The 26,245-nt window shown below is 41.7% G+C and overlaps 2 protein-coding genes across 4 annotated transcripts in view; one reads left to right on the top strand and one right to left on the bottom strand.

Moving 5' to 3' along the window:
* Nucleotides 1-9,800, top strand: part of LOC110488905 (protocadherin-12) — a 21,064-nt gene extending 11,264 nt beyond the window's left edge. The window contains exon 4 of the mRNA XM_021561363.2: nt 7,147-9,800. Within this exon, the coding sequence (XP_021417038.2) occupies nt 7,147-7,553 (407 nt within the window). The 3' untranslated portion in view covers nt 7,554-9,800. The remainder of the gene's footprint in view (nt 1-7,146) is intronic.
* Nucleotides 7,614-26,245, bottom strand: guf1 (GTP binding elongation factor GUF1). 3 transcript variants are annotated; one of them, XM_036943033.1, is made up of 17 exons: nt 25,768-26,245; nt 25,321-25,429; nt 20,519-20,667; nt 18,863-18,943; nt 18,669-18,746; nt 18,515-18,598; nt 18,365-18,429; nt 17,936-18,139; nt 17,552-17,691; nt 17,272-17,395; nt 16,850-16,982; nt 13,544-13,687; nt 13,260-13,393; nt 12,771-12,872; nt 12,367-12,486; nt 12,225-12,261; nt 7,614-9,983 (listed from the first exon to the last, which is right to left on the bottom strand). In XM_036943033.1, exons 1-17 carry the CDS (start codon nt 25,969-25,971, stop codon nt 9,849-9,851), a joined length of 2,043 nt encoding a protein of 680 aa, XP_036798928.1. In that variant the 5' UTR covers nt 25,972-26,245; the 3' UTR covers nt 7,614-9,848. The 3 variants fall into 3 exon arrangements, with proteins under 3 accessions (XP_036798928.1, XP_021417040.2, XP_021417041.2); XM_021561365.2 differs by having other exon boundaries at nt 9,198-9,983; nt 25,321-25,432; XM_021561366.2 differs by having other exon boundaries at nt 9,271-9,983; nt 17,936-18,073; nt 25,321-25,432.

Genomic DNA, 26,245 nt, shown 5'->3' with positions numbered 1-26,245 from the left:
AGTGGTTTGCAGAAGAGAATGTCTTCCTTAATTGACCACCCATAAACATAATGGACATATACCAGGAGCTGTGCCAGGCCCACCACGTCTGTTGACTCATCCAGCTGTAACGCATAGAATTCACTGGCTTGTATGCGAAGCAGTAATTGTTTCAAAATCTCCTGCCATGTCACTGATGCGTCGTGAAACAGTGTTGTTTGATGAAGGCACTGTCTGTATAGTTTTTGGGGGCTTTTTCCCCCAGCATTGTCCCAGCCATATCCGCGGCAGCAGGAAGAATGAAGTCCTCCACAATAGTATGGGGCTTGCCTGTCCTAGCCACTCGGTAGCTCACCATATAAGACGCTTCTAGCCCCTTCTTATTAATGGTATCTGTTGCTTTTATACATCGTACTACTTGAAAGTTGTCTTAATTCTCGCAAAATAATTATATGCATGTTCAAATAGGCTTGTTTTGTTTCTAAATGTCTGCGCAAGAGTGAACGTTTCATTGAGTTGTGAGATAGTACTTTTGCACATATAACACACTGTGGCTGAGGAAAGGCACTACTCCCAATATAAGTGAACCCCAAATCAATCTAGTTCTCATCAGATTCACAACTGTCAGTGTCCATGCTAGCTGGGCTAACAACAAATGTATAATTATTGATGCTAGCGTTGGATGTGCTCATGGAAGCAGAACAACTTGTGTCGTCAACAGGTGCAGGTGTAGTACTGCTGGTAGTAACAGTACTACCAGTAGAGCTGGTGTGTGTCTCTATGGACGCGGGCCTTACTTTCTTTTTGACCATAGAGCAAACCGGAATGAGCAGCAGCTATGTTTGGCTACATACGGACGATTAATGACATTCCTGCTAGAGAATAATGGTTAATGTGATTGAATGTTAATTATTCGACTAGGCTTCCTGTATTTGACATTGTGTTGTTATTTCGCTGAACACAAGATGGTTTAATTTTATTTTTGTATGTTATCCGTGTCGTCGTTCAGCCACGACTCAGTGAAACATAAGATATTCCGATTTTCAATGTCCCGTTGGTAGGATATTTGTGATCGTAGCTAGCCTATTTTGTTATCCAATGATTGTACGTTGGCTAATAGGACTGATGGTAAAGGCAGATTGCCCACCTGCCGTCGGATCCTTACAAGGCACCCCGAAGAACGTCCCCAATATCTCTGTCGCTTCTTCATGTGAATGACAAGATTTGGGCCTTGTCGGGTGTCTGAAGTAAATCTTTTGCGTCTGACTCGTTAAAGAACAAATCTGTGTCCAGTACGAGGTGAGTAGTCGCTATCCTGATATCCAAAAGCTCTTTTCGATCATAAGAGACGGTAGGAGAAACATTATGTACAAAATACGTTTACAAATAAGGTGAAAAAACACACAATAGCACAATTGGTTAGGAGTCTGTAAAACGGCAGCCTTAACCTCCGGCGCCATTCTTCTTAGAAGATTTCTATGGGCACAAGCACTGTTCATGTCACAATCTGTTCACACCCCTCTTGTTGGTGGAGAGAATTTAGCATTCTTTGTAAAAGCTTATTTCCTGCAATTCTACACATTTTGTCATGGGGCGCAAAGAACATTTAGCCGTTTTAAAGCATATTTTCTTGCAATTCTATACATTTTGCTATGTCTAATGTGTATTCATGTGATATTTGAGTGACAAAAAAATTACAACTATATCTATGGGCTAAAAAAACGAAATAATTTTTTTTTAGCTGACATGGGCTACTTGATCTGGACCTTTCTGACAAGTTATAAATAGCTCTCTAATTTATGCAATGACAAGAGGAAAACTGATGATGCACGACCCAATTTCCAAATTGCACCTTGTGCATTCTACTATTACAACTTTCAAGAGTACATTTAAAGCCAGACTGAGTTCCTTAAAACTCAGTCCGAACCCCGCACCCCCCCCCCCCCCCCCCCCCCCCACACCCCTGCCGACCCCTCACGCACCCCACCATTTGGGAACCACTGCTGTAGCGTACTGTTCAGATAGGTTAACTCACGTGTCCAACTCATTCCACGGAGGGCCGAGTGTCTGCGGGTTTTCTCTCCTCACATGTACTTAATTGATGAAATATGGTCATTAATTAGTAAGGAATTCCCCTCGCCTGGCTGTCTATTGACTGAAATCTGGAGACTGACTAGGTCTGTAACACGTGTCAAACTCATTCCACGGAAGGCAGAGTGTCTGCTGGTTTTCGCTCCACCCTTGTTCTTAACTGATGAATTAAGGTCACTAATTAGTAAAGCACTTCCCTCACCTGGTTATCTAGGTCTTAATTGAAAGGGAAAACCCACGGATGCTAGGCCCTCCATAGAATGAGTTTGACATTTATTAACATTAACTCCTACAGAACTAAGCATTTCTTGCAGTAAAATGAGTCACCAAATGTAGGCAACATTTGGAAAAATATAATTTCTTTCTTTCAGCATCTTGAATGTGAATGCGCAGTTAGATACCATCTGTAGAGTTGCTATCTTTATCAGCATCATAAAAGCTGATCGTATTTCAGCTACATGACATTATGCTGGTGAGCAAGGGTTTATTTAGTCTTCTAGGGCAACATATAATGACAAAAGAGAAGCTGCATGTTTCTAACTATAGACAAGTTGACTAACACAGGGTTTCCCAAACTCTGTCCTGGGTCCCCCCTTGGGTGCATGTTTTGGTTTTTGCCCTAGAACTACACAGCTGATTCAAATAAACAACTCATCATCAAACCCTGGACTAACAGGCCTCAGATTTTCACTTTATCCTTTATCACATATAGTCGAGTCAGGCGGTTGTGGATGGGTTATGACCGGTTGTGGATGGGTTATGACCGGTTGTGGATAGGCTATGTCGTGTCTTTACTATCATTAAATGAAGACTTTTAGTTTTTATCAAAGATTCTCTGTAATTATTATTACGCGATTAAACTGATTAATCATGCAACAGTAATTAACTAGGAAGTTGGGGCTCCAAGGAAAATATTCAGATTACAAAGTTATAATTTTCCTAATATAACATTTCAGATATTTTCATATCTGATCAATAGTCTTCTGATTAATGAATTCTTCTTTACCTCACGTTAGTCTCATTCCAAACATCGTAAATTGTTGGTTATCTGCACGAACCCAGTCTTCACTATGAGTCATCCATACATCAATTGTCTTAAATCATTTATTTATTAACTAACTAAACAATCACAAAAGTGCACACACAAACAAACAAAGTAAATATGGTTACAAGAAATGATAGGGGAATGTGCCCTAGTGGGCAAATCGGCATGGCAGCTTGTTAGACAAAAGGGGAGTGGGGGTCAGCTGAGAAGTCACTACAGTGTTGATAATTATTACAACTGAAATGCTAATCCTTTGCACATGAACACTCACTCATTCAGAAACAATTGCAATCAATATATATATTTACGCTCAGTGTGTCGTCGAGGTCTCTGTTGAAAAGTTTGTTTCTGTTGGAGAGTTTGTCCGCCCTCTCTGTCGTGGTTAGAATGGATAGTTCAGAGTGACATTCATTCATGTCGTTATGGATAGATGTTTCGGCGGTTGTCGGTCTTCGCGTTCAATGATAACGAATTCCTAGCTGCAGACTAGTAATTAATATCAAAGACCGGTTGTAGATGGGATATGACAGGTTGTGGATGGTTTATGACCGGTTGTGGATGGGTTATGACCGGTTGTGGATGGGTTATGACAGGTTGTGGATGGGTTATGACCGGTTGTGGATAGGTTATGACCGGTTGTGGATGGTTATTAGCAATTGTGTGCGGGTGAGCAAACAACTAAACCATACACCACTAGTGTGTAGATCAGTGTGTTTTCAGCACCCCTTTTTCAGAATGTGGCCTCACAATCTCTATCTGTCCTTGAGCTCTGCTATTTTCTTTCAAATCTGCATTATTTTGTTTGGTAGCCATATCACCCATTAAAGGGACAGTTCACTTGAAAATCTAAATTGAAACTATAGTCTTAGAGAGGATAGAAGATGAATCACAAATCACCAATTGAGTTGTCAGATTTACTAAACCAATGATTATGACCTTAATTAAAGCTGAGCTCTGACTTTAAATAGATTTGTAGATCTAACGCTTGGCGGTATGCTTTAAACTGCTTCCATATTTGCGGGTGTTTGGTTGTGGTTGTAGTCGATCTACCACAGAAGGGATGTTCTCCACATCAAACCTGTTTGTGTGATGTGGTGTGTGGGGGTTCCTCTGGTTCCAATAAGAGGGTAATTGTTTTCTGAGGATTTAGGGGTTCCCTGCTGGTGGGTCCAGTCTAATTAAGTTTGCAAGGGGGCGAGCCATGGATCACGGAAAATAAAGAGAAGAAGGGAGTGGGAGAGGGAAATTAGATGTAGAGTGGGGGGTGTAGATATAGGGGGATGAGGTATAGAGTGGGGGGGGTGTGGAGAGAGGGGATATAGAGAGAGTGGGTGGTGTAGAGAGAGGGGATATAGAGAGAGTAGGGGGTGTAGAGAGAGGGGATACAGAGAGAGTCGGGGGTGTAGAGGGGATATAGAGAGAGTGGGGCGTGTAGAGAGAGGGGAAGAGAGAGAGTGGGGGGTGTAGAGAGAGGGGGAGAGCGAGATAAGGAGAGGGAGAAGAGTTTGCAGACATAAAAACAAAAGGGGTTAGACCAGGGATGGTCAACTTTGATGGGGGCCACAAAAAATCACAAGGGGCCTTAGTGGCTCGCGGGTCTGCATACCTACATTCATACCCACACAAGCAGTCAGAGTAGGCATTAGCCTTTTGGGGACCTAAGAAACATTTTTGCTAAATCTTCTCTCCTTCCCATGGAAAAATGTGTATAATTGCAGAATTTTAATTTTATGAATACATTTTATTGCTTTATACACATTTTGCCATGGGGCATAGCATTTTTTAAAGACTTTTATAGCAAGTTTGCTGCAATTATACACATTTTGTCATAGGGTGGAGAGAAATGTTTGTAGTTTTTAATATGATATTTGAGTGAGAGTGACTAACAAAATCAATCGGGGCCCCACGTCAGTAATTCAACCATGACTACTACAACTTTAGATAGCTGATATGGGCTAATTGAGTGACTGTCAGTGGCTGACAAGAGAAAAACTGTTGATGTACAACCACATTTCAAAATTGCACCCTGTGTATTCTACTACTCTAACTCTCAGACCCAAATGAGTTCCATTTGTTTTTTTGGAAATTGATCCGCGGGCCTAGTACCCCACCCCTGAATTAGACAGTAAGAGGGACAGAGAAATAGAGAGAGAGGGGATGGAGGGGGGGACAGAGGTGTTTGCAGAGAAAGCAGCCAGACAAGGAAGCAGCATTTTATTGAACCCAGGCAGTTAGCTTGTGAGTTAATCTCTCTCTCTCTGATGTGGTCTGCTGTGGGGCTAACACTGCCTCCCCAGCCTCCGTGTCAAAGTCAAGCAGTCGCAACAGACCATGTACAAGGGCCAGCCTGCCCCTTTAGTTACTGGCAGTTTATATGCATGCTAGCAATGTTAGCAACGCTCTCTTCTGAGGTCTCCGGGAGATGACAGACATGAAAGATGGCCTTAGAAGTAATGGTGGTTGACTGGTTCAGGGCCACTTCGTTTGATTACCTGTGTGTGTGGTTCAACAACTCAAGAGTTAACCCCCCCCTCCACAAATATGGAGCTTCCTCTCTTTCATTCAAAAACCCCCACATACATGGAGCTCAGTCTGAACATTCCAAACAAATACTGCAGAGGATAACTATCTTACAGGGATTTGGGGCGAAACATGATGCGTCTGAACGTCATGTGGGATTTGTGTAGGTTGCTCTTCACTGATGTGTAGGGTAAACACAGCGGGATAAGGATTTGTGTAGGTTGCTCTTCACTGATGTGTAGGGTAAACACAGTGTGTAGGTTGCTCTTCACTGATGTGTAGGGTAAACACAGCGGGATAAGGATTTGTGTAGGTTGCTCTTCACTGATGTGTAGGGTAAACACAGCGGGATAAGGATTTGTGTAGGTTGCTCTTCACTGATGTGTAGGGTAAACACAGCGGGATAAGGATTTGTGTAGTTTATGGATTGAGATTTAAGTCAAGGTCTGTCAGTGTCACAGTGGGGGGAGAGAGTATGAGTGTCTGTGTGTGTGTGTTTGAGAGAGGGAATTAGGGTGTGTGTACTGTATGTATGTGTGTGGGGAGAGATGCTAGCTGCTGGGGTCGTTCAGGAACTTCTCTGCAAGTGTGTGTGTGTTGCTGAGTGTGTGTGCACCAGGTCTGGTTGTGATTTAATGAGGACCACAGGGTGAGTGATCCACAGCAGGCGCTTTTTCTAGGCCACGAGCCTAATCAGATTGAAGTGAGGAGAATCAAGTTAAAGAGTTGGGGAGGCCAAAACAAGAGGAGTCATTCTGGTGTTTTTTATATTTTTTATTCCTGGGGTTGTAACCTGTAGCATGTTGCTTGTGTTTTGTCATTTAAAAATGTCTCTCGATAGTCTCTATCCATTTTGCTGAAATGTGTTTTCTTTTTAAACATACCATTTAAATGTAAATGATCAGTTATACTACAACTAACACCCCCCCCCAAATACATAAGTTGGTCAAGATAATCAGGCATGGACATCCCCATAATGCCTGGAATGCTTAACTCTAGAGATTGGCTTAGCTTTAAGTGGATTTTCACCCGTTCTGAGTCTGTTCATGCTCATTATGTGTAAAACCACTTGGCCATTTTACTTGAGTATAACTCAGGATATAGCCAAGAGATGACAGGAAATGCCAGATAAATATACTCCTCCTGTGATTTCCTCCATCCTGCCCCCCCCCCCCCCCCCCCCCCCAAAGGAAATTGTTTTTGAGCAAGATTGGACTTTTACCTCCATAAGCTTATTTGTTATTAACTTATTTTTCTCTTTGTTGTCTTTAACATACCAGATAATCATTCTCCCATCATCAGATTTCATTTAATGTTGTTTTCACAGGAGGAAAGTCATTTTCTTAGGCGCAAACAACAACACTGGCCAACAACAACAAATACTATAACAAAGGACACCCATGTGTATTGCTGTAGAGCTGTTGCTTTGTCTTATATACATGTTGTTAAACTGTTTTGCCAGTTTTATACTTTATCGACATGTTCTCATCTCTTTCCTTGTCTCTTATCAGATGACGTCTTTGCTGACATAGAGGACCCTGCATGGATGGCCCGCCTCTCCCTCCCACTCACTGCAGACTACCACAAGAACATTTTTGTCCCCGACGGGCCACCGTCCTCCGACACCCATTGCTCCCCAGACACCCTTGACGACTCCTCCTTCTCCACCTTCGGCAAGACGCCGGAGAAGGATGGCCCGCTGGGCGGGGCCTTGCTCTCCGAGGTCAACACCTTGTTTAACATGCTCCTGACCCAGAAGGGCGACTCCCAATCACGCCCCTCGCCAGATGTGCTCTACAGATTGTCTGCCGCCTACCGGCGCTCGCTGGGGCTGGACGGAGCTGCCAATGCGCCACGGAACTCTGGGAACCCCGAAAATACGTCCCCTCTGGCTCATTGCTCGGCCCAATTCCCTTAGGCCTTGTCTTAACATGGTTACGTCATGGAATTCAGTCTAAAAGAAGTTGTAAAAAAGACAGTCTCTACAAGCCAGAATGTTGAATACAATGATATTCAAACGTACGTTGCCGGTTGTCTGTGCTGTTGGTCCTTTTGGCAGTAGGAAGTGTAGATAGGGTATCCACAGGAAAGTGTTGTTTACACAGCTTTTTGCCACGCCATTAGTTTCTGTCACTTGTATTTTCCATCTCCTGATGCATTTCAAGTGATGCACAATATGTCAACATTAGCCGGATGTAACTGAATGTTGTTGACCAAAGCGCATTACTTCAAAAGCAGCTTGAAGTGCTTGTGAAATTTGCCAGATGATTACGTGGGACAACGTTTGGTCTGTGGCATCTTTTACATATTGTGCATGTCGCTTGCCGATTTCGTCAGCATTGAAAATACAAAGCAACATACAGACCAACGTACTGAAAGTTGGGTTGATAACACTACTCTGTGGATATTTTGTCTCAGATGACCTCCTACATCAGGACAAAATCAGCAGACAACAGGTAAATTACATTCAGATGAAGTTTATTCAACAGTCTGACTTGTGATGTGACTGTTCACAAAAAGGGAGCCTACATGTTAGAGACGAGAGTCGTCCACTCTTGGATTCGTAGAGGCTATCTTAGACCCAACTCCTGGTTTGAAAACAGTTGCATCAACTTCATTTGATTGGTTCCTGTGTGTTAGGGCTATTTAGAATGTCCAGTATGTTCTTACAATCCCCCCCAAACCGGTGACTGTGTTTTCCTTTTTGCTGTGGTTGCAGAAATGACTGAACTGCTCAAGCTTACAACAGCAACCTCTTCTCCTAACATATCCCCATTAGGAGATGTCAATTACACTATTAGCCCCAGACAGACTGCTTCCCTGTCTGGAACAAGCCAAGGCCAGAAAAGGGAGAGGAGTTAACCTAAGGTCTTTGTTCAGTGCTGGAACACGGTCAATGCACTATACAGTACTCCCTACATAGCACAGTGTACATTTAGCTTGAGATAAATGTTACACAAGTAAACTGTTTCCCTCATGTGGCACATTCTCCCCTGTATCATTCTGATAAACACTTCTGACCAGAGAGAGAGAGAGTTAATCAGTGGGAGCAACAACACGGTGCTATTCTTTATTAGCGTTGTCCATGGTATGAATGGCTGAGTTTGGCAACCCAAGCAAAGAGTCCAAGAAGGAAATGGCTCTTTGTCTTTTCTTAAGAGAAAACACTAGCGAAACTAAGTCCTGTTCCTGAGGATGTCTGCCGCCATTTCCTTCAACTCCATTTTGAGAAATGTCTCCATTGTTGATTACTATTTGTATTTACTCAAGTAAATTCCTTAGCTACTGAAAAATGTAATATTTACAGAGGTAAATATGCTGTTTATTGAGGTCTGTGTAAGAAAACATAAACAGGATTTGGTTTTAGATATTTGAATGGCTGTAAAAGTGTTATAAATTAACTTTTTTGACAAAAGGTGTAATTTGTAACCTTGCTTGGGAGAATATGGCATTTTTTTGGCCATAAATCAAACCAGCAGCACTTTGTACATACTATTTTCTAAAACATTTAAATAAAATTGTTTGAAAACAGCATCATGCTCATTTCATCCTACAAATTCCACGATGTTGAGGATTTTGACTTTTTTTTTTTAAATTTGATTTTCTTTGGGTGAGAACATGGAGACTCACTGCAAAAAGAACATATCTAGGAAAAACCTTTGTAAGACAACGACCTCTGGTGCTTTTTCCATGTAATTTTTGTATATTGACTCGTGATGAACCAGTAGCTGGAGTTTTCCTTATTCTTCATATACCAAGGCCTTATTGGAATTCTTTCAAAGTGCATCCTTCATTACTCCCTTTCTTGAACAAATAATGGGCTTGATTAAATCCGTATTGCGGAAGTTCTGCGTTACAGCACGATTGAAATGTAAAGGTAATTCCAGATTGAGCTGACATGTGATGCTGTCTCTGCCAACGCGGGAACACTCTTTACATTTGCATTTACGCAATACGGATTGAATAGAGCCCTCAGACTAGACATGACTGGACAGGTGAACGCAAGTGTGCCAGTACCAGATGCTTCTCCTGAGGGTAAACTGAGTAATTGTTACATGTTTTCATAGGCAACGGGATCTACATTATAAGAATAAACAATGTTAAAATTTGACATCTTTATGTATGGGACATTGAAGTTATTTTGATGGTAACAATATTGTTTGTTAATTTGTTGAACAAAAAAATACCTTCAATGACTAAGGATACTGATATTCTACTTGTCTTTCCTCTTCAGAACATTGATGAAGGCATCCTTGGGGACTTGCACGGTTCCAATATAACGCATCTTCTTTTTACCCTCCGCTTGTTTCTTCAGGAGCTTCATCTTTCTTGTTACATCACCTCCGTACTGAAAGAGAGAAAAGCCCTGTTTATACCTGGTTGTAACATGCATTCTTTGTCCTGATCCCAAATAATTTGCATAAAGGGAGGGACCAGGAAATCTGGTCACAATGCAAACACGATGGACGGATAACAGACATATTTTAATACCATGTGTAGACATCTGTAAATATGAACACAATCAGAATGTAAACAAGATCAGGACTAAGGACCTATGTTAGCATCAGTTATAAAATGGGGCTAGAGACTCAAGGATCAGCTAACATACTAAAACACTACAATGTGGAATAATAGTGAAGACATCAAAACTATGAAATAACACATCGTAACCAAAAAAAAAAGGTTAAATTATAGATTCTTCAAAGTAGCCACCCTTTATGACAGCTTGGCATTCTTTCAACCAGCTTCATGGAGGTAGTCACCTGGAATGCTTTTCCAACAGTCTTGAAGGAGTTCCCACATATGCTGAACACTTGTTGGCTGCTTTTTCTTCACTTTGCGGTCCAACTCATCCCAAACCATCTCAATTGGGTTGAGGTTGGGTGATTGTGGAGGCCGGGTCATCTGATGCAGCACTCCATCACTCTCCTTCTTGGTCAAATAGCCCTTACACAGCCTAGAGGAGTGTTTTGTGTCATTGTCCTGTTGAAAAACAAATGATAGTCCCACTAAGCACGAACCTGATGGGATGGCATATTGCTGCAGAATGCTGTGGTAGCCATGCTGGTTAAGTGTGCCTTGAATTCAAAATAAATCACTAACAGTGTCACCAGCAAAGCACACCATCACACCTTCTCCTCGCTTCACGTTGGGAAACACACATGCAGAGATTATCCGTCCAACTACTCTGCGTCTCAGCGGCTGGAACCAAAAATCGCAAATTTGGACTCATTAGACCAAAAGGACAGATTTCCACCGGTCTAATGTCCATTGCTCGTGTTTCTTGGCCCAAGCAAGTCTCTTCTTATTATTGGTGTCCTTTAGTAGTTGTGTCATTGCAGCAATTTGACCATGAAGGCCTGATTCACGCAGTCTCCTCTGAACAGCTGATGTTAAGATGTGTCTGTTACTTGAACTCTGTGAGGTGCAAACTAAGGTGTAGTTAATTGACGATTTCTGAGGCTGGTAACTCTAATGAACTTATCCTCCGCAGCAGAGGTAACTCTGGGTCTTCCTTTCCTGTGAAGGTCCTCATGAGATCCAGTTTCATCATAGAGCTTGATGGTTTTTGCAACAGCACTTGAAGAAACTTTTAAAGTTCTTGAAATGTTCCATATTGACTGACCTTCATATCCTAAAGTAATGATGGACTGTCATTTCTCTCTGCTTATTTGAGCTGTTCTTGCCATAATATGGACTTGGTCTTTTACCAAATAGGGCAATCTTCTGTATATCACCCTTACCTTGTCACAACACAATTGATTGACTCAAACGCATTAAGAAGGAAAGAAAAGCCACAAATGATTAACAGGCACACCTGTTAATTGTAATGCATTCCAGGTGACTACCTCATGAACCTGGTTGAGAGAATGCAAAGAGTTTGCAAAGCTGTCATCAAGGCAAAGGGTCGCTACTTTGAAGAATCTCCAACATAAAATATATTTAGATTTGTTTAACACTTTTTTGGTTACTACATGATTCCATGTGTTACTTCATAGTTTTGATGTCTTCACTATTATTCTACAATGTAGAAAATAGTACAAATAAAGTAAAATCCTGGAATGAGCAGGTGTGACCAAACATTTGACTGGTACTGTGTATTAACCCTGAATTGTTGACGGTATGTATTGTCCATTGAGAGGCCTTGAAGACACAGGTCGGCCATATTGGCACTCCCCAGTGGGAGCAGTCCTTAATAGGAATTCTACATTATTTCAATTAAATCTTTCAAGGACAAAATTACATGCATTTACGTATTTTTGTTGTTGTAGTGGGCACAGTAATAGTATTCATCTTAAATTATACTTTAAAGGCAAATGGTTTTTAAAATATATTTTATAACTTTTTATTTGATGTTTAGCTCACATAATGAAATCGAAAAGTATGCATTAAGGTGTCTGTAATATAATAAATGTGGCAAAAAACGAATGTAAACATTAATAAATGCATTTCTATTTTTTACAATGGTGGGGGAGTGCCAAGATTGAGGCACCGTGGCTTCAACACAGCGCCCCCTATCTGTCACCTAGGGTATATCTAAATCATTGGTACAAACCAACATTTGAATTAAAATAACAAGTTTACTTACACACTTTGCGAGCACATTTTTCTTGTAAGCCTTTATTCTGCAAGAGAGAGAGAGAGCGGGTGTCGTGCAATCTGAAACGCTACCAACTTTCCAAATGACTTGGTCTTGCGTGCATTCTTCCATGTTTGGCCACGACACTTACGTCTCCCTGGCGATGACTTTGCTGCCGATGGCTGCTTGTACTGCGATTTCAAACATCTGTCTGGGTATGGCGTCTTGCAGGCGCTCGCACATGGCTTTGCCTGCACTGTATGCCCGGTCTCTGTACATAGGAGAACAGAACAGAAAACACCCAAGGGTCACATCATTACGGTACTAAAATATATCATAGTATTAGTAGCCCTTGAAAGATTGATACATTGAGCCAAATAATAATTTGTATAGTAGATCGTTGTTTTTACTCAAGAGTTGAATCACAGTAATGTCAACGGGAGAGATTCACAAAAGTTTGAGTTAGGATTCAGTCAACACTTGTTTTTCAACCGTAGGCGTCTGAGCCCAAAGATTAGCTGATGCAGGTCTAAGCACTAAGTATCAAAGACTTACTTGTGAACAATAGTGGTGAGTTCCTCCACAGGTTTCCCATTCAGCAGAATATCCATCTTGATCACATGGGCAGCCTGGTACCCTGCATCCTCATAGTCAAAGCTGATGAACAATATTACAACATACAATGTCTCATGTTCTTCTAATCATTCAGGTTGCCAAATCTATCTGAAAAGTTGGGCCGGATCAATACCAGTATCCCGATACTCGTTCGTATCCTGGCAAGGAAACAAAACACGAAGCGGATTTCATTTCTTTAGGAAAACAGGCATAATGTTGGGAACAAACAGAATTTATGTTGTCATCCAGAGTCACATGAATTTATTTTCCAAGATCTACAGCACACAATATTTTACATCCAGCAGGTTTTTAAAGGACCAAAGAGTTTGGTCTGCTTTGTGATTTCTTTTTTTGCCATGAAAAAAACTATTGCGATACTGGTATCGTCCCGGCCCTACTGAGAAGGTTCCCTATGCAACATAGAATTACCTGGCATATCCTGAAGACATGGATTTGAGGAGGTCATAGAAGTCCACGACAATTTCATTCAGAGGGAAGAGATATTTCATCATCACTCGGTGGTCGTCAATGTACACCATGTTCTTCTGGACGGCTCGGCGATTCTACATGAATGGAGCAATTAGGAAAAAAAAATAAAAAGATTTTTGTTTTGCAAAGTGAATGTAATCAAAACACATTTTCTTAAATGTCTCTGTTACACAGTGATCCTAAAAACAAATAATTAGCAACACCTGAAAGCCAGGCTGGCTTACCAAGCAGATACTCATGATTTTCCCAATGTAGTCATCAGGGGTGATGATGGTCCCCATCACCATGGGCTCCAGGTACTCTTTCACTACGGACCTGTCTGGGAACTGGGCTGGGTTCACTATGGTGATCTCCTCCTTCCCATGCTCCTACAACACAACAGTTAGAACCTTCACCAAACAACGGTTACCATGTACATACATATATATTTTTTCACATGACAGTGTATGAAACAGTTTATAAACAATTTTTTCACTGTTTGAAAATAATAGTTGACGTACAGTAACAGTCAAATGTTTGGACACACCTTCTCATTCAAGGATTTGTCTTTATTTTTAATATTTTCTACATTGTAGAATAATAGTGAAGACATCAAAACTATGAAATAACACATATGGAATCATGTAGTAACCAAAGAAAAAAAAGTTTAAATAATTCAACATTTTATATTTGAGATTCTTCAGAGTAGCCACCCTTTGCCTTGACAGCTTTGCACTCTCAACCAGCTTCATCAGGTAGTCACCTGGAATGCATTTCAATTAACAGGTGTGCCTTGTTAAAAGTTCATTCCTTCTTAATGCGTTTGAGCCAATCAGTTGTGTTGTGACAAGGTAGGGGTGGTATACAGAAGATACAGTGCCTTGCGAAAGTATTCGGCCTCCTTGAACTTTGCGACCTTTTGCCACATTTCAAGCTTCAAACATAAAGATATACAACTGTATTTTTTTGTGAAGAATCAACAACAAGTGGGACACAATCATGAAGTGGAACGACATTTATTGGATATTTCAAACTTTTTTAACAAATCAAAAACTGAAAAAGTGGGCGTGCAAAATTATTCAGCCCCCTTAAGTTAATACTTTGTAGCGCCACCTTTTGCTGAGATTACAGCTGTAAGTCGCTTGGGGTATGTCTCTATCAGTTTTGCACATCGAGAGACTGAAAAAGACTAAAATAGTTCAAATTGGTGAAGTGAAAAAAATTACTTGTTTAAAAATATTCAACAACACAAAAACAAATACGGAAAAGTGGTGCGTGCATTTGATTTCACCCCCTTTGCTATGAAGCTCCTAAATAAGATCTGGTGCAACCAATTACCTTCGGAAGTCACATAATAAGTTAACTAAAAGTCCACCTGTGTTCAATCTAAGTGTCAAATGATCTGTCACATAATCTCAGTATAACACACAAGTACTGAAATGCCTCAGAGTCTGCAACACCAACAAGCATGGGGCACCATCAAGCAAGCAGCACCGTGAAAACCAAGGAGCTCTCCAAACAGGTCAAGGACACATTTATGGAGAAGTACAGATCAGGGTTGGGTTATAATAAAAACTCACCCCAACTGAGTTGGTTTCGGATGAGTTGGACCGCAGAGGGAAGGAAAAGCAGCCAACGAGCACTCAGCATATGTGGGAACTGCTTCAAGACTATTGGAAAAGCATTCCAGGTAAAGATGGTTGAGAAAATGACATGAGTTTAAAGCTGTCATCATGGCAAAGGGTGGCTACTTTGAAGAATCTAAAATATATTTTAGTTTGTTTAACACTTTTTTGGTTGTGTTACTTCAGTTTTGATGTATTCACTATTATGCTACTATGTAGAAAATAGTTTTAAAAAATAAACTGGAATGAGTAGGTGTATCCAAACTTTTCACTGATATTGTACATTTGCAAATATGTACTCGTGTGCATTTATTTTGCTGTGATATCATGTCAACTTTCCAATGCAATATATGTACAGTTGAAGTCGGAATTTTCCCTACACCTTAGCAAAATACATTTAAACTCAGTTTTTCACAATTCCTGACAGTAAAGTTAGGAGTCACCACTTTATTTTAAGAATGTGAAATGTCAGAATAATTGTAGAGAGAATGATTTATTTCATCACATTCCCAGTGGGTCAGAAGTATTCATACACTCAATTAGTATTTGGCAGCATTGCCTTTAAATTGTTTAACTTGGGTCAAACATTTCGGGTAGCCTTCATCAAGTTTCCCACAATAAATTTTGGCCCATTCCTCCTGATAGAGCTGGTGTAACTGAGTCAGGTTTGTAGGCCTCCTTGCTTGCACATGCTTTTCAGTTCTGCCCAAAAATGTTCTATAGGATTGAGGTCAGGGCTTTGTCCACTCCAATACCTTGACTTTGTCATCCTTAAGCCATTTTGCCACAACTTTGGAAGTATACTTGGGGTCATTGTCCATTTGGAAGACCCATTCGTGACCAAGCTTTAACTTCCTGACTGATGTCTTGAGATGTTGCTTCAATATATCCAAATAATTTTCCTCTCTCATGACGCCATCTATTTTGTGAAGTGCACCAGTCCCTACAGCAGCAAAGCACCCCCACAACATGATGCTGCCACCCCCGTGCGTCACGGTTGGGATGGTGTTCTTCAGCATGTAAGCCTTCCCCTTTTTCCTCCAAACATAATAGTCATTATGGCCAAACAATTCTATTTTTGTTTCATCAGACCAGAGGACATTTCTCCAAAAAGTACGATCTTTGTCGCCATGTGCAGTTGGAGCAGTTTTGGAGCAGCGGTTTTGGAGCAGTGGCTTCTTCCTTGCTGAGCGGCCTTTCAGGTTATGTCGATATAGGACTCGTTTTATCGTTTCCTCCAGCATCTTCACAAGGTCCTTTGCTGTTGTTCTGTGATTGATTTGCACTTTTCGCACCAAAGTACTTTCATCTCTAGGAGACAGAATGCGTCTTCTTCCTGAGCAGTATGATGGCTGCATGGTCCCATGGTGTTTATACTTGCGTACTATTGTTTGTGCAGATGAACATGGTACCTTCAGGTGTTTGGAAATTTCTCCCAAGGATGAACCAGACTTGTGGAGGTCTACAATCTTTTTTCTGAGGTCTTAGCTGATTTCTTTTGATTTTCTCTTTGTCAAGCAAAGAGGCACTGAGTTTGAAGGTAGGCCTTGAAATATTTCCACAGGTACACCTCCAATTGACTCAAATTATGTTAATTAGCCTATCAGAAGCGTTTAAAGCCATGGCATCATTTTCTGGAATTTCCAAGCTGTTCAAAGGCACGGTCAACTTAGTGTATGTAAACTTCTGACACACTGGAATTGTGATGAGTGAAATAATCTGTCTGTAAACTATTGTTGGAAAAATTACTTGTGTCATGTACAAAGTAGATGTCCTAAACGACTTGCCAAAACTCTAGTTTGTTAACAAGAAATTTGTGGAGTGGTTGAAAAACGAGTTTTAATGACTCCAACCTAAGTGTATGTAAACTTCTGACTTCAACTGTATATGTGAGTTAAAGCCCCTAGAGGTGGTGCTGTCTATTACCTTAATGAGCTTGGCGGAGGACAGGATAGCCTTGTAGGGCACAGTGGGGGCTGTCACTATGACAGAGGCGTTGTACTCCTGTTCCAAGCGCTGGTTAAACACCTCCATGTGGAGCAGGCCCAGGAAGCCGAGTCTACAAAACGAAGAAAAGAAAAACAAAGGAAAACAATAACAGTGTGAGTGTCAGTGTGAGGGAGCGAACAATTTAAGAGTCAGGGTCACACAGGGGTCTTGATCAAAGCTGAAAATGGTATCCCTCAAAGCAAATGAAGAATATAAAGCATAGCAGTGCAGTCACAGACCAGGGAGGCTATGATGCATTGACCCAAAGCTATGTATCCTGTCAAGGTCATCCCCGTCACCATTTGTACAGCTTTAAGTAGTAGATGATTGTAGTTTAGTTGGTCATGTTATGATCTGACCTCCAGCCTGCTCCCAGTGCCAAACTGCTGTCTCTCTGGACCGTCACACTGGAGTCGTTGAGCGTCAGTTTCTCCACAGCACTGCGGAGGGCGCTGTAGTCTGACTGGTCCATAGGGTACATCCCTGGAGAGGGATGCCAACAAGCACACTCAGGATAGAAATCAGTGACACCTGCTACTACTAATGTTTGCTTATAAACTACTGCCTATTGACACTTTGTAAATGCAACATTATGGGACCAGTTGCATTGTTTTCTCACTTATATGTCTGTCAGCGTACCGGCAAACACCATGGCCTTGGCTGGCTTGAACCCTGGCAAAGCTTCTACCAGATGTTTCTGATGGTAGAGGGTGTCACCGATCTGGGCCTCCTTCACTTCCTTCATACCTGCTATCACATAGCCCACCTGGCCTGCGTACCTGCACAACACACCCACAGTGTCAGGAATGAAAAGAAGAGTCATTGTTCATTTACAGCCATGTGACCAATATGATATGCCTATATAGCAATGTACCAAACAAGAAGAACCGATACAATTATTAGCATCTTGTATCTTACTACCACGAGGAAGGGAGAACTGACAGAGTGTGCATTTAATACAACAGTCACCACCAATGATATGGAATCAGACAAGATGAATATTATGCAGGATAAGACACTCACAATCTGTCTGTGGGGTGCTCATCTGGCCTGAGGAGGCCTAGCTCGTTGACCTCGTAGCTTTTCCCCAGGTACGCAGATATGATCCTGTCTCCTTTAGACAAATAGCCTCCGAACAGAGCGATGTTCGCCACCACCCCTCTGTAGTGATCGAAGTTGGAGTCAAACACCAGGGCTTTGAATGGGTCCTCTTTTTTAAAGGTTGGTCTGAGAACAAAAAATTACTATGTTGAGTGCATCCGAAACGGCACTCTATTCCCTACATAGTGCACTACATTTGACCAGATCTCTACAGGCCCTGGTCAAAAGTAGAGCACTACAGGGAATAGGGTGCCATTTGGGAGGCAGCCATGGATTCAAAGAGTAAGTGCATTACATTGGAAGACATTTTTTGTTTTTCTAACAGGAAGTAACAAGTCAAATAAAACTTACGGTGGTAACCGTTTCACCACCTCTTGGAGGACTTGTTCTACATTGGTTCCCAGTTTGGCAGAAATCTAAAGAGAGTAGGAATCATCATATTTAGACAGTTGTCCAAACTAAGATATTGGCAATTATCAACATCTCAGTCAATAAACTCACCCTAATACATTCTTCAGATGGAATATCAAACACCTTCTCAATCTGTTTTTCTACCCTCTCTGGATCAGCATTTTTCAAATCAATCTGAAAAAGAAACAGAACATGATCATATTTGTCAATCACTTATCTAACATAGATTAATTGGGAAATGTACCTTGTTGATGACAGGAATGATGGTCAGCTGAGCTTCGAATGCCAAGTAGAAGTTAGCCACAGTCTGTGCTTGAATCCCCTGATCCACACAAGAACACATCAATGACACACTACCTTGGATACATTTCCCAGGTAATGTGTCTGTCAAATGCACATTATGCCGAAAATAAAGTTTTACCTTGCCGAAAAACCTACCTGATTGGCATCAACAATCAACAGTACACCTTGGCACGCTGAGATGGATCTAGACACTTCATAACTGAAGTCAACATGACCCTGAAAACAGAGAAGACCAGGAGTGCTGTAATTAAGACTAATACAAACAAACCCCTTGTGTCACTGACGGTATCTAGTCCCATCTACACTGAACAAAAATATAAAATGTAACATGTAAAGTGTTGGTCCCATGTTTCATGAGCTGAAATAAAAGATTCCAGAAATGTTTCAATTTGCACAGAAAGCTTATTTCGCTCGAATTGTTTGCACAAATTTGTTTACATCCCTGTTAGTGAGCATTTCTCCTTTGCCAAGATAGTCCATCCATCTGACAGGTGTGGCATATCAAAAATCTGACTAAACAACACGATCATTACACAGGTGCACCTTGTGCTGGGGACTATAAAAGGCTACTCTAAAATGTGCAGTTGTGTCACACAACACAATGCCAATGATGTCGCAAGTGTTGATGGAGTGTGCAATTGACATGCTGACTGCAGGATTGTCCACCAGAGCTGTTGCCAGAGAATGTAATGTTAATCACTCTACTATAAGCCGCTTCCAAAGCCATGTTAGAGAATTTGGCAGTATGTCCAACCGGCCTCACAACCACAGACCACGTGTAACCACGTCAGCCCAGGACCTCCACATCTAGCTTCTTCGCCCGTGGGATCGTCAGACCAGCCACCCGGACAGCTGATGAGACTGTGGGTTTGCACAACTGAAGAATTTCTGCACAAACAGAAACATTCTCAGGAAAGCTCATCATCCTCACAAGGGTCTTGATCTGACTGCAGTTCAGCATCGTAAAAGACTTGTGGGCAAATTCTCACCTTTGATGGCCACTGGCACGCTGGAGAAGTGTTCTCTGCAAGGATGAATCCCAGTTTCAACTGTACCGGGCAGATTGCAGACAGTATGGCGTTGGGTGGGCGAGCGGTTTGCTGATGTCAATGTTGTGAACAGAATGCCCCATGGTGGCGGTGGGGTTATGGTATGTGCAGGCATAAGCTACGGACAACGAACACAATTAAATTTCATCAATGTCAATTTGAATGCACAGAGATACCGAAATGAGATCCTGAGGCCATTGTCGTGCCATTCATCCGCCGCCATCACCTCATGTTTCAGCATGATAATGCACGGCCCCATGTCGCAAGGATCTGTACACAATTGCTGGAAGCTGAAAATGTCCAAGTTCTTCCATGGCCTTCATACTCACCAGACATGTCACCCATAGAACACGTATGGGATGCTCTGGATCTACGTGTATGACAGCGAATTCCAGTTCCCGCCAATATCCAGCAACTTCTCACGGCCATTGAAGAGGAGTGGGACAACATTCTACAGGCCACAATCAACAGCCTGATCAACTCTATGCAAAGGAGATTTGTTGCGCTGCATGAGGCAAATGGTGGTCACACCAGATACTGACTGGTTTTCTGATCCACGCCCCTATTCTTTTTTAAAGGTATCTGTGACCAACGGATGCATATCTGTATTACCAGTCATGTGAAATCCATAGATTAGGGCCTAATGAATTTATTTGAATGGACTGATTTCCTTATATGAACTGTAACTCAGTAAAATCTTAGAAATTGTTGCAATGTTAAAAAAATTGTTCAATGTACTTACTGGTGTATCAATGAGGTTGAGCAGGTAGGTCTGTCCCTGGTACTTGTAGAACAAGGAGGCTGTCTGGGCCTTCACAGTTATCCCTCGCTCTCGCTCCACCTGCAGCTTGTCCAACACCTGTTTGTTCTTATCTGTCGTGGCTATGGCACCTGTAAAAACCAAGCAATGAGCTGAGCCATATCATACAAGAAACGAAATGCATGAGTATTTGTGTGATCCATGTGTATGAATATGGTAATGGACCAGCATGGAACCCGAGACAAAGATGCAGAGTAGCCCACATTTTGCGAGAATGGAGAGGCCAGAGATGGCCGGAATAGTAAATTGGGCAATGGAACCAAAGTTGGGTATTGGAGAAAGGCCATTAGTGCGTGTTCTGCCAACAATATGGCAGATGAAGGCGCGGCATGAGTGTGGTGAACGGATAGACATGATTATGGACAGACAGGAAGAAGAGCCATGTGCAGAGGGAAGATGTGTGTTGAGGAAGAATGGCGCCAAGTACAAACCGTAGTCTGCTGTCTCTGATGGCTCAGAAATTAAACCTGGCGAGAGTGAGGATGAATTACCTGCGGTGGCAGGTGTGGTGAAGAATTGAGTATGAGCCTCGCCCATATGGTCATGAAAAGGATCATTCTGGCCCAGCGGTTACCAGAGTTACATTTTTGGAGAAAGTGGATCCCTGCCTTTTGGCTGACACATACAGTGCCTTGCGAAAGTATTCGGCCCTCTTGAACTTTGCAACCTTTTGCCACATTTCAGGCTTCAAACATCAAGATATAAAACTGTATTTTTTTGTGAAGAATCAACAACAAGTGGGACACAATCATGAAGTGGAACGACATTTATTGGATATTTCAAACTTTTTTAACAAATCAAAAACTGAAAAATTGGGCGTGCAAAATTATTCAGCCCCTTTACTTTCAGTGCAGCAAACTCTCTCCAGAAGTTCAGTGAGGATCTCTGAATGATCCAATGTTGACCTAAATGACTAATGATGATAAATACAATCCACCTGTGTGTAATCAAGTCTCTGTATAAATGCACCTGCACTGTGATAGTCTCAGAGGTCCGTTAAAAGCGCAGAGAGCATCATGAAGAACAAGGAACACACCAGGCAGGTCCGAGATACTGTTGTGAAGAAGTTTAAAGCCGGATTTGGATACAAAAAGATTTCCCAAGCTAAACAACAAGGAGCACTGTGCAAGCGATAATATTGAAATGGAAGGAGTATCAGACCACTGCAAATCTCCCAAGACCTGGCCGTCCCTCTAAACTTTCAGCTCATACAAGGAGAAGACTGATCAGAGATGCAGCCAAGAGGCCCATGATCACTCTGGATGAACTGCAGAGATCTACAGCTGAGGTGGGAGACTCTGTCCATAGGACAGAGTCCATCAGTCGTATATTGCACAAATCTGGCCTTTATGGAAGAGTGGCAAGAAGAAAGAGATTTCTTAAAGATATCCATAAAAAGTGTTGTTTAAAGTTTGCCACAAGCCACCTGGGAGACACACCAAACATGTGGAAGAAGGTGCTCTGGTCAGATGAAACCAAAATTGAACTTTTTGGCAACAATGCAAAACGTTATGTTTGGCGTAAAAGCAACACAGCTGAACATACCATCCCCACTGTCAAACATGGTGGTGGCAGCATCATGGTTTGGGCCTGCTTTTCTTCAGCAGGGACAGGGAAGATGGTTAAAATTGATGGGAAGATGGATGGAGCCAAATACAGGACCATTCTGGAAGAAAACCTGATGGAGTCTGCAAAAGACCTGAGACTGGGACGGAGATTTGTCTTCCAACAAGACAATGATCCAAAACATAAAGCAAAATCTACAATGGAATGGTTCAAAAATATACATATCCAGGTGTTAGAATGGCCAAGTCAAAGTCCAGACCTGAATCCAATCGAGAATCTGTGGAAAGAACTGAAAACTGCTGTTCACAAACGCTCTCCATCCAACCTCACTGAGCTCGAGCTGTTTTGCAAGGAGGAATGGAAAAAAAATTCAGTCTCTCGATGTGCAAAACTGATAGAGACATACCCCAAGCGACTTACAGCTGTAATCGCAGCAAAAGGTTGCGCTACAAAGTATTAACTTAAGGGGGCTGAATAATTTTGCACGCCCAATTTTTGAGTTTTTGATTTGTTAAAAAAAGTTTGAAATATCCAATAAATGTCGTTCCACTTCATGATTGTGTCCCACTTGTTGTTGATTCTTCACAAAAAAATACAGTTTTATATCTTTATGTTTGAAGCCTGAAATGTGGCAAAAGGTCGCAAAGTTCAAGGGGGCCGAATACTTTCGCAAGGCACTGTATGTAGTCTCAGGCTAGGTAGATAATAATTTGGGTACTGTTAAATTGATTTCAAAGTGGACCTTTACTCTTTTCTGTGATGCCTGCCGTTTGGCGCGATGCGGTGGCGAGCATGGTGAAACTGAGAAGGTCTTTAGGAGTTTTGAAGAGTCTTTAATTGACAAGGTCATGTTAGGATATGTCAGTTATCCTGTGAGAGCTTTTGTGCCAAACCCACTAAGGTGTTTTAGATGCCAAGTTTATGGTCATGTTGCAGCAGTGTGTAGGAGGGAGATTCTGAGATGTCATAAGTGTGCAGGAGGGCATGGGACAAAATACTGCATAGTATCGCTGGAAAGAACTGTGTCAGTTGTGGGGGTGTCCATGTTGTTCGGAATCAGAAGTGCCCGGTGCAAGAGAGACAGGTTGAGGTTGCCAGGGTCAGAGTAGAAAAAAAGGTGTCGTATGCTGAGGCAGTGAAGAGAGTAGAACAGGGGTATTCAACTCTTAACCTACGAGATCTGGAGCCTGCTGGTTTTCTTTTCTACCTGATAATTGCACCCACCTGGTGGGCCAGGACTAAATCAGCCCTGATTAGAGGGGAACAATGAAAACAAGTAGTGGAACTGGCTTCGAGGTCCAGAGCTTAAGGGGAGTACAGGACGATGGGTCAAGGGAACAAATACAAAGGTGTGCTTTAGTAAGGTTGGCTCCTTAGAATTCATTGCAATGGTTATGAACTGTACCACAAAAGTGGATATTAAATCACCGAAAATGGATGCTGTTGTGGAAACTGCAGGGAAGTACTTGGATGTACAAGGTTTTTCTGCAGAATATCTAGAAGATGTGTTGAATGAAAGAGTCCTGTCTTCCGGGCTGTTGGCCTGGTGTAGGATCAGTTAGGATCACCACTTTATTTTAAGAATGTGAAATGTCAGAATAATAGTAGAAAGAATCATTTATTTCAGCTTTCATTTCTTTCATCACATTCAGAATGGGTCAGAAGTTTACATACACTGAATTAGTATTTGGCAGCATTGCCTTTAAATTGTTTAACTTGGGTCAAATATTTTGGGTAGCCTTCATCAAGTTTCCCACAATAAGTTGGGTGAATTTTGGCCCATTCCTCCTGACAGAGCTGGTGTAACTGAGTCAGGTTTGTAGGCCTCCTTGCTTGCACATGCTTTTCAGTTCTGCCCAAAAATGTTCTATAGGATTGAGGTTGTTTGTCCACTCCAATACCTTGACTTTGTCATCCTTAGGCCATTTTGCCACAACTTTGAAAGTATACTTGGGGTCATTGTCCATTTGGAAGACCCATTCGTGACCAAGCTTTAACTTCCTGACTGATGTCTTCAGATGTTGCTTCAATATAGCCACGTAATTTCTTCCTCATGATGCCATCTATTTTGTGAAGTGCACCAGACCCTCCTGCAGGATAGCACCCCCACAACATGATGCCGTCACCCCCGTGCGTCACGGTTGGGATGGTGTTCTTCGGCTTGCAAGCATCCCCCTTTTTCCTCCAAACATAACGATGGTCATTATGGCCAAACAGTTCTATTTTTGTTTCATCAGACCAGAGACATATCTCCAAAAAGTACACTCTTTGTCCCCATGTGTAGTTGCAAACCATAGTCTGGCTTTTTATTGGCGGTTTTGGAGCAGTGGCTTCTTCCTTGCTGAGTTGACTTTCAGGTTACGTCAACATAGGACTCGTTTTACTGTGGATATAGATACTTTTGTACCTGTTTCCTCCAGCATCTTCACAAGGTCCTTTGCCGTTGTTCTGAGATTGATTTGCACTTTTTGCACCAAAGTATGTTCACCTCTAGGAGACAGAACGTGTCTCCTTCCTGAGTGGTATGATGGCTGTGTCGTCCCACGGTGTTTATACTTGCGTACTATTGTTTGTACAGATGAGCGTGGTACCTTCAGGCATTTGGAAATTGCTCCCAAGGATGAACCAGACTTGTGGAGGTCTACAATTTTTTTCTGAAGTCTTGGCTGATTTCTTTTGATTTTCTCATAATGTCAAAAAGGCACTGAGTTTGAAGGTAGGCCTTGAAATACATCCACAGGTACACCTCCAATTGACTCAAATTGTGTCAATTCCAAGCTGCTTAAAAGGCACAGTCAACTGAGTGTATGTAAACTTCTGACCCACTGGAATTGTGATACAGTGAATTAAGTGAAATAATCTGTCTAAACAATTGCTGGAAAATATTACTTGTGTCATGCACAAAGTAGATGTCCTAACCAACTTGCCAAAACTATAGTTTGTTATCAAGAAATTTGTGGAGTGGTTGAAAACAAGTTTTAATGACTTCAATTGTAGGTGAAGGGTTAGTTGGTGGTGCCATTTCTTCCCTTCCCTTTCATATCACAAAATATAATGTGATCCATCACACACTCCTGCAGTTGGTGCCAGCTTGCACAAAAAGTTACAAACACCATGATACCAATGAAGAAGAATATGGTCATTTAGGTGATAGCTACCTGTTAGTTCCAGAAGCCGGTCAGCCAAGGTGCTTTTCCCATGGTCAATGTGAGCAATGATGCTGAAGTTTCTGATCCTCTCCACTGGGAACTTTGACATATCTATGTTCTCCTTCAAGAAATAACCAAATCAAATCAAATCTTGTCACATGCACCGAATACAACATGTGTAGACCTTACCGCGAAATGCTTACTTATACAAGCCCTTAACCAACAATACAGTTTCAAGAAAATATTTACTAAATAAACTAAAGTCAAATGTAAGTCACACAATAAAATAACGAGGCTATATATGTAAAGGTTAGTCGAGGTAATTTGTACATGTAGGTAACGTTTGGGGTAAAGTGACTATGCAACAAAGTTAGTGCAGTTAGCTACAATAAAGGCCATGACCTGTAAGATAATGCATACTGCACGGCAAGCTGTCTGCAATGTAGAGTTCATTACTTTGTCAGCCTGTGTACTGATCATCTTGTTGGTGGTGTTGTGTGTGCAGAAAACAGGTACCCTCTTCATCCATCGGTGTCTAATGACCGTGCAAGCTATTTTACAGCACTGGCTCCTTTGTCTTGTTTGATAAACCCTGAAGTCCAAAAGATGCCTTAAAAAAGGTGTTGCACACCCTTGATGTTTTATTAAAGACAGCTGCATGTTAATGTTCGTTAGGTAATCAATTCGTTAGCTGGCTAAAGCTTCTGTACAGGGCATTGACATTAGCCCTGATAGCTAGCCAATTTAACGCCGCAGACCCTGTTAAATCGTGTCAACATACGCTACATTTCTTTACATTTTAATCGCAATGTATGAATTCTCAGAGGTGTGATGAAAAATCCAAATCAGATAAATATAACTGTGTCTAAAGGAGAACTAAAGTTAATCAAATAAAAAACATGCTTGGTAGGGCGCAGCCATGTTGGGTTGTAAG

Source organism: Oncorhynchus mykiss, chromosome 14, assembly GCF_013265735.2.
Source record: "Oncorhynchus mykiss isolate Arlee chromosome 14, USDA_OmykA_1.1, whole genome shotgun sequence".
NCBI classification, from domain to species: Eukaryota; Metazoa; Chordata; class Actinopteri; order Salmoniformes; family Salmonidae; genus Oncorhynchus; species Oncorhynchus mykiss.
This window is presented reverse-complemented; position numbering and strand designations above follow the sequence as displayed.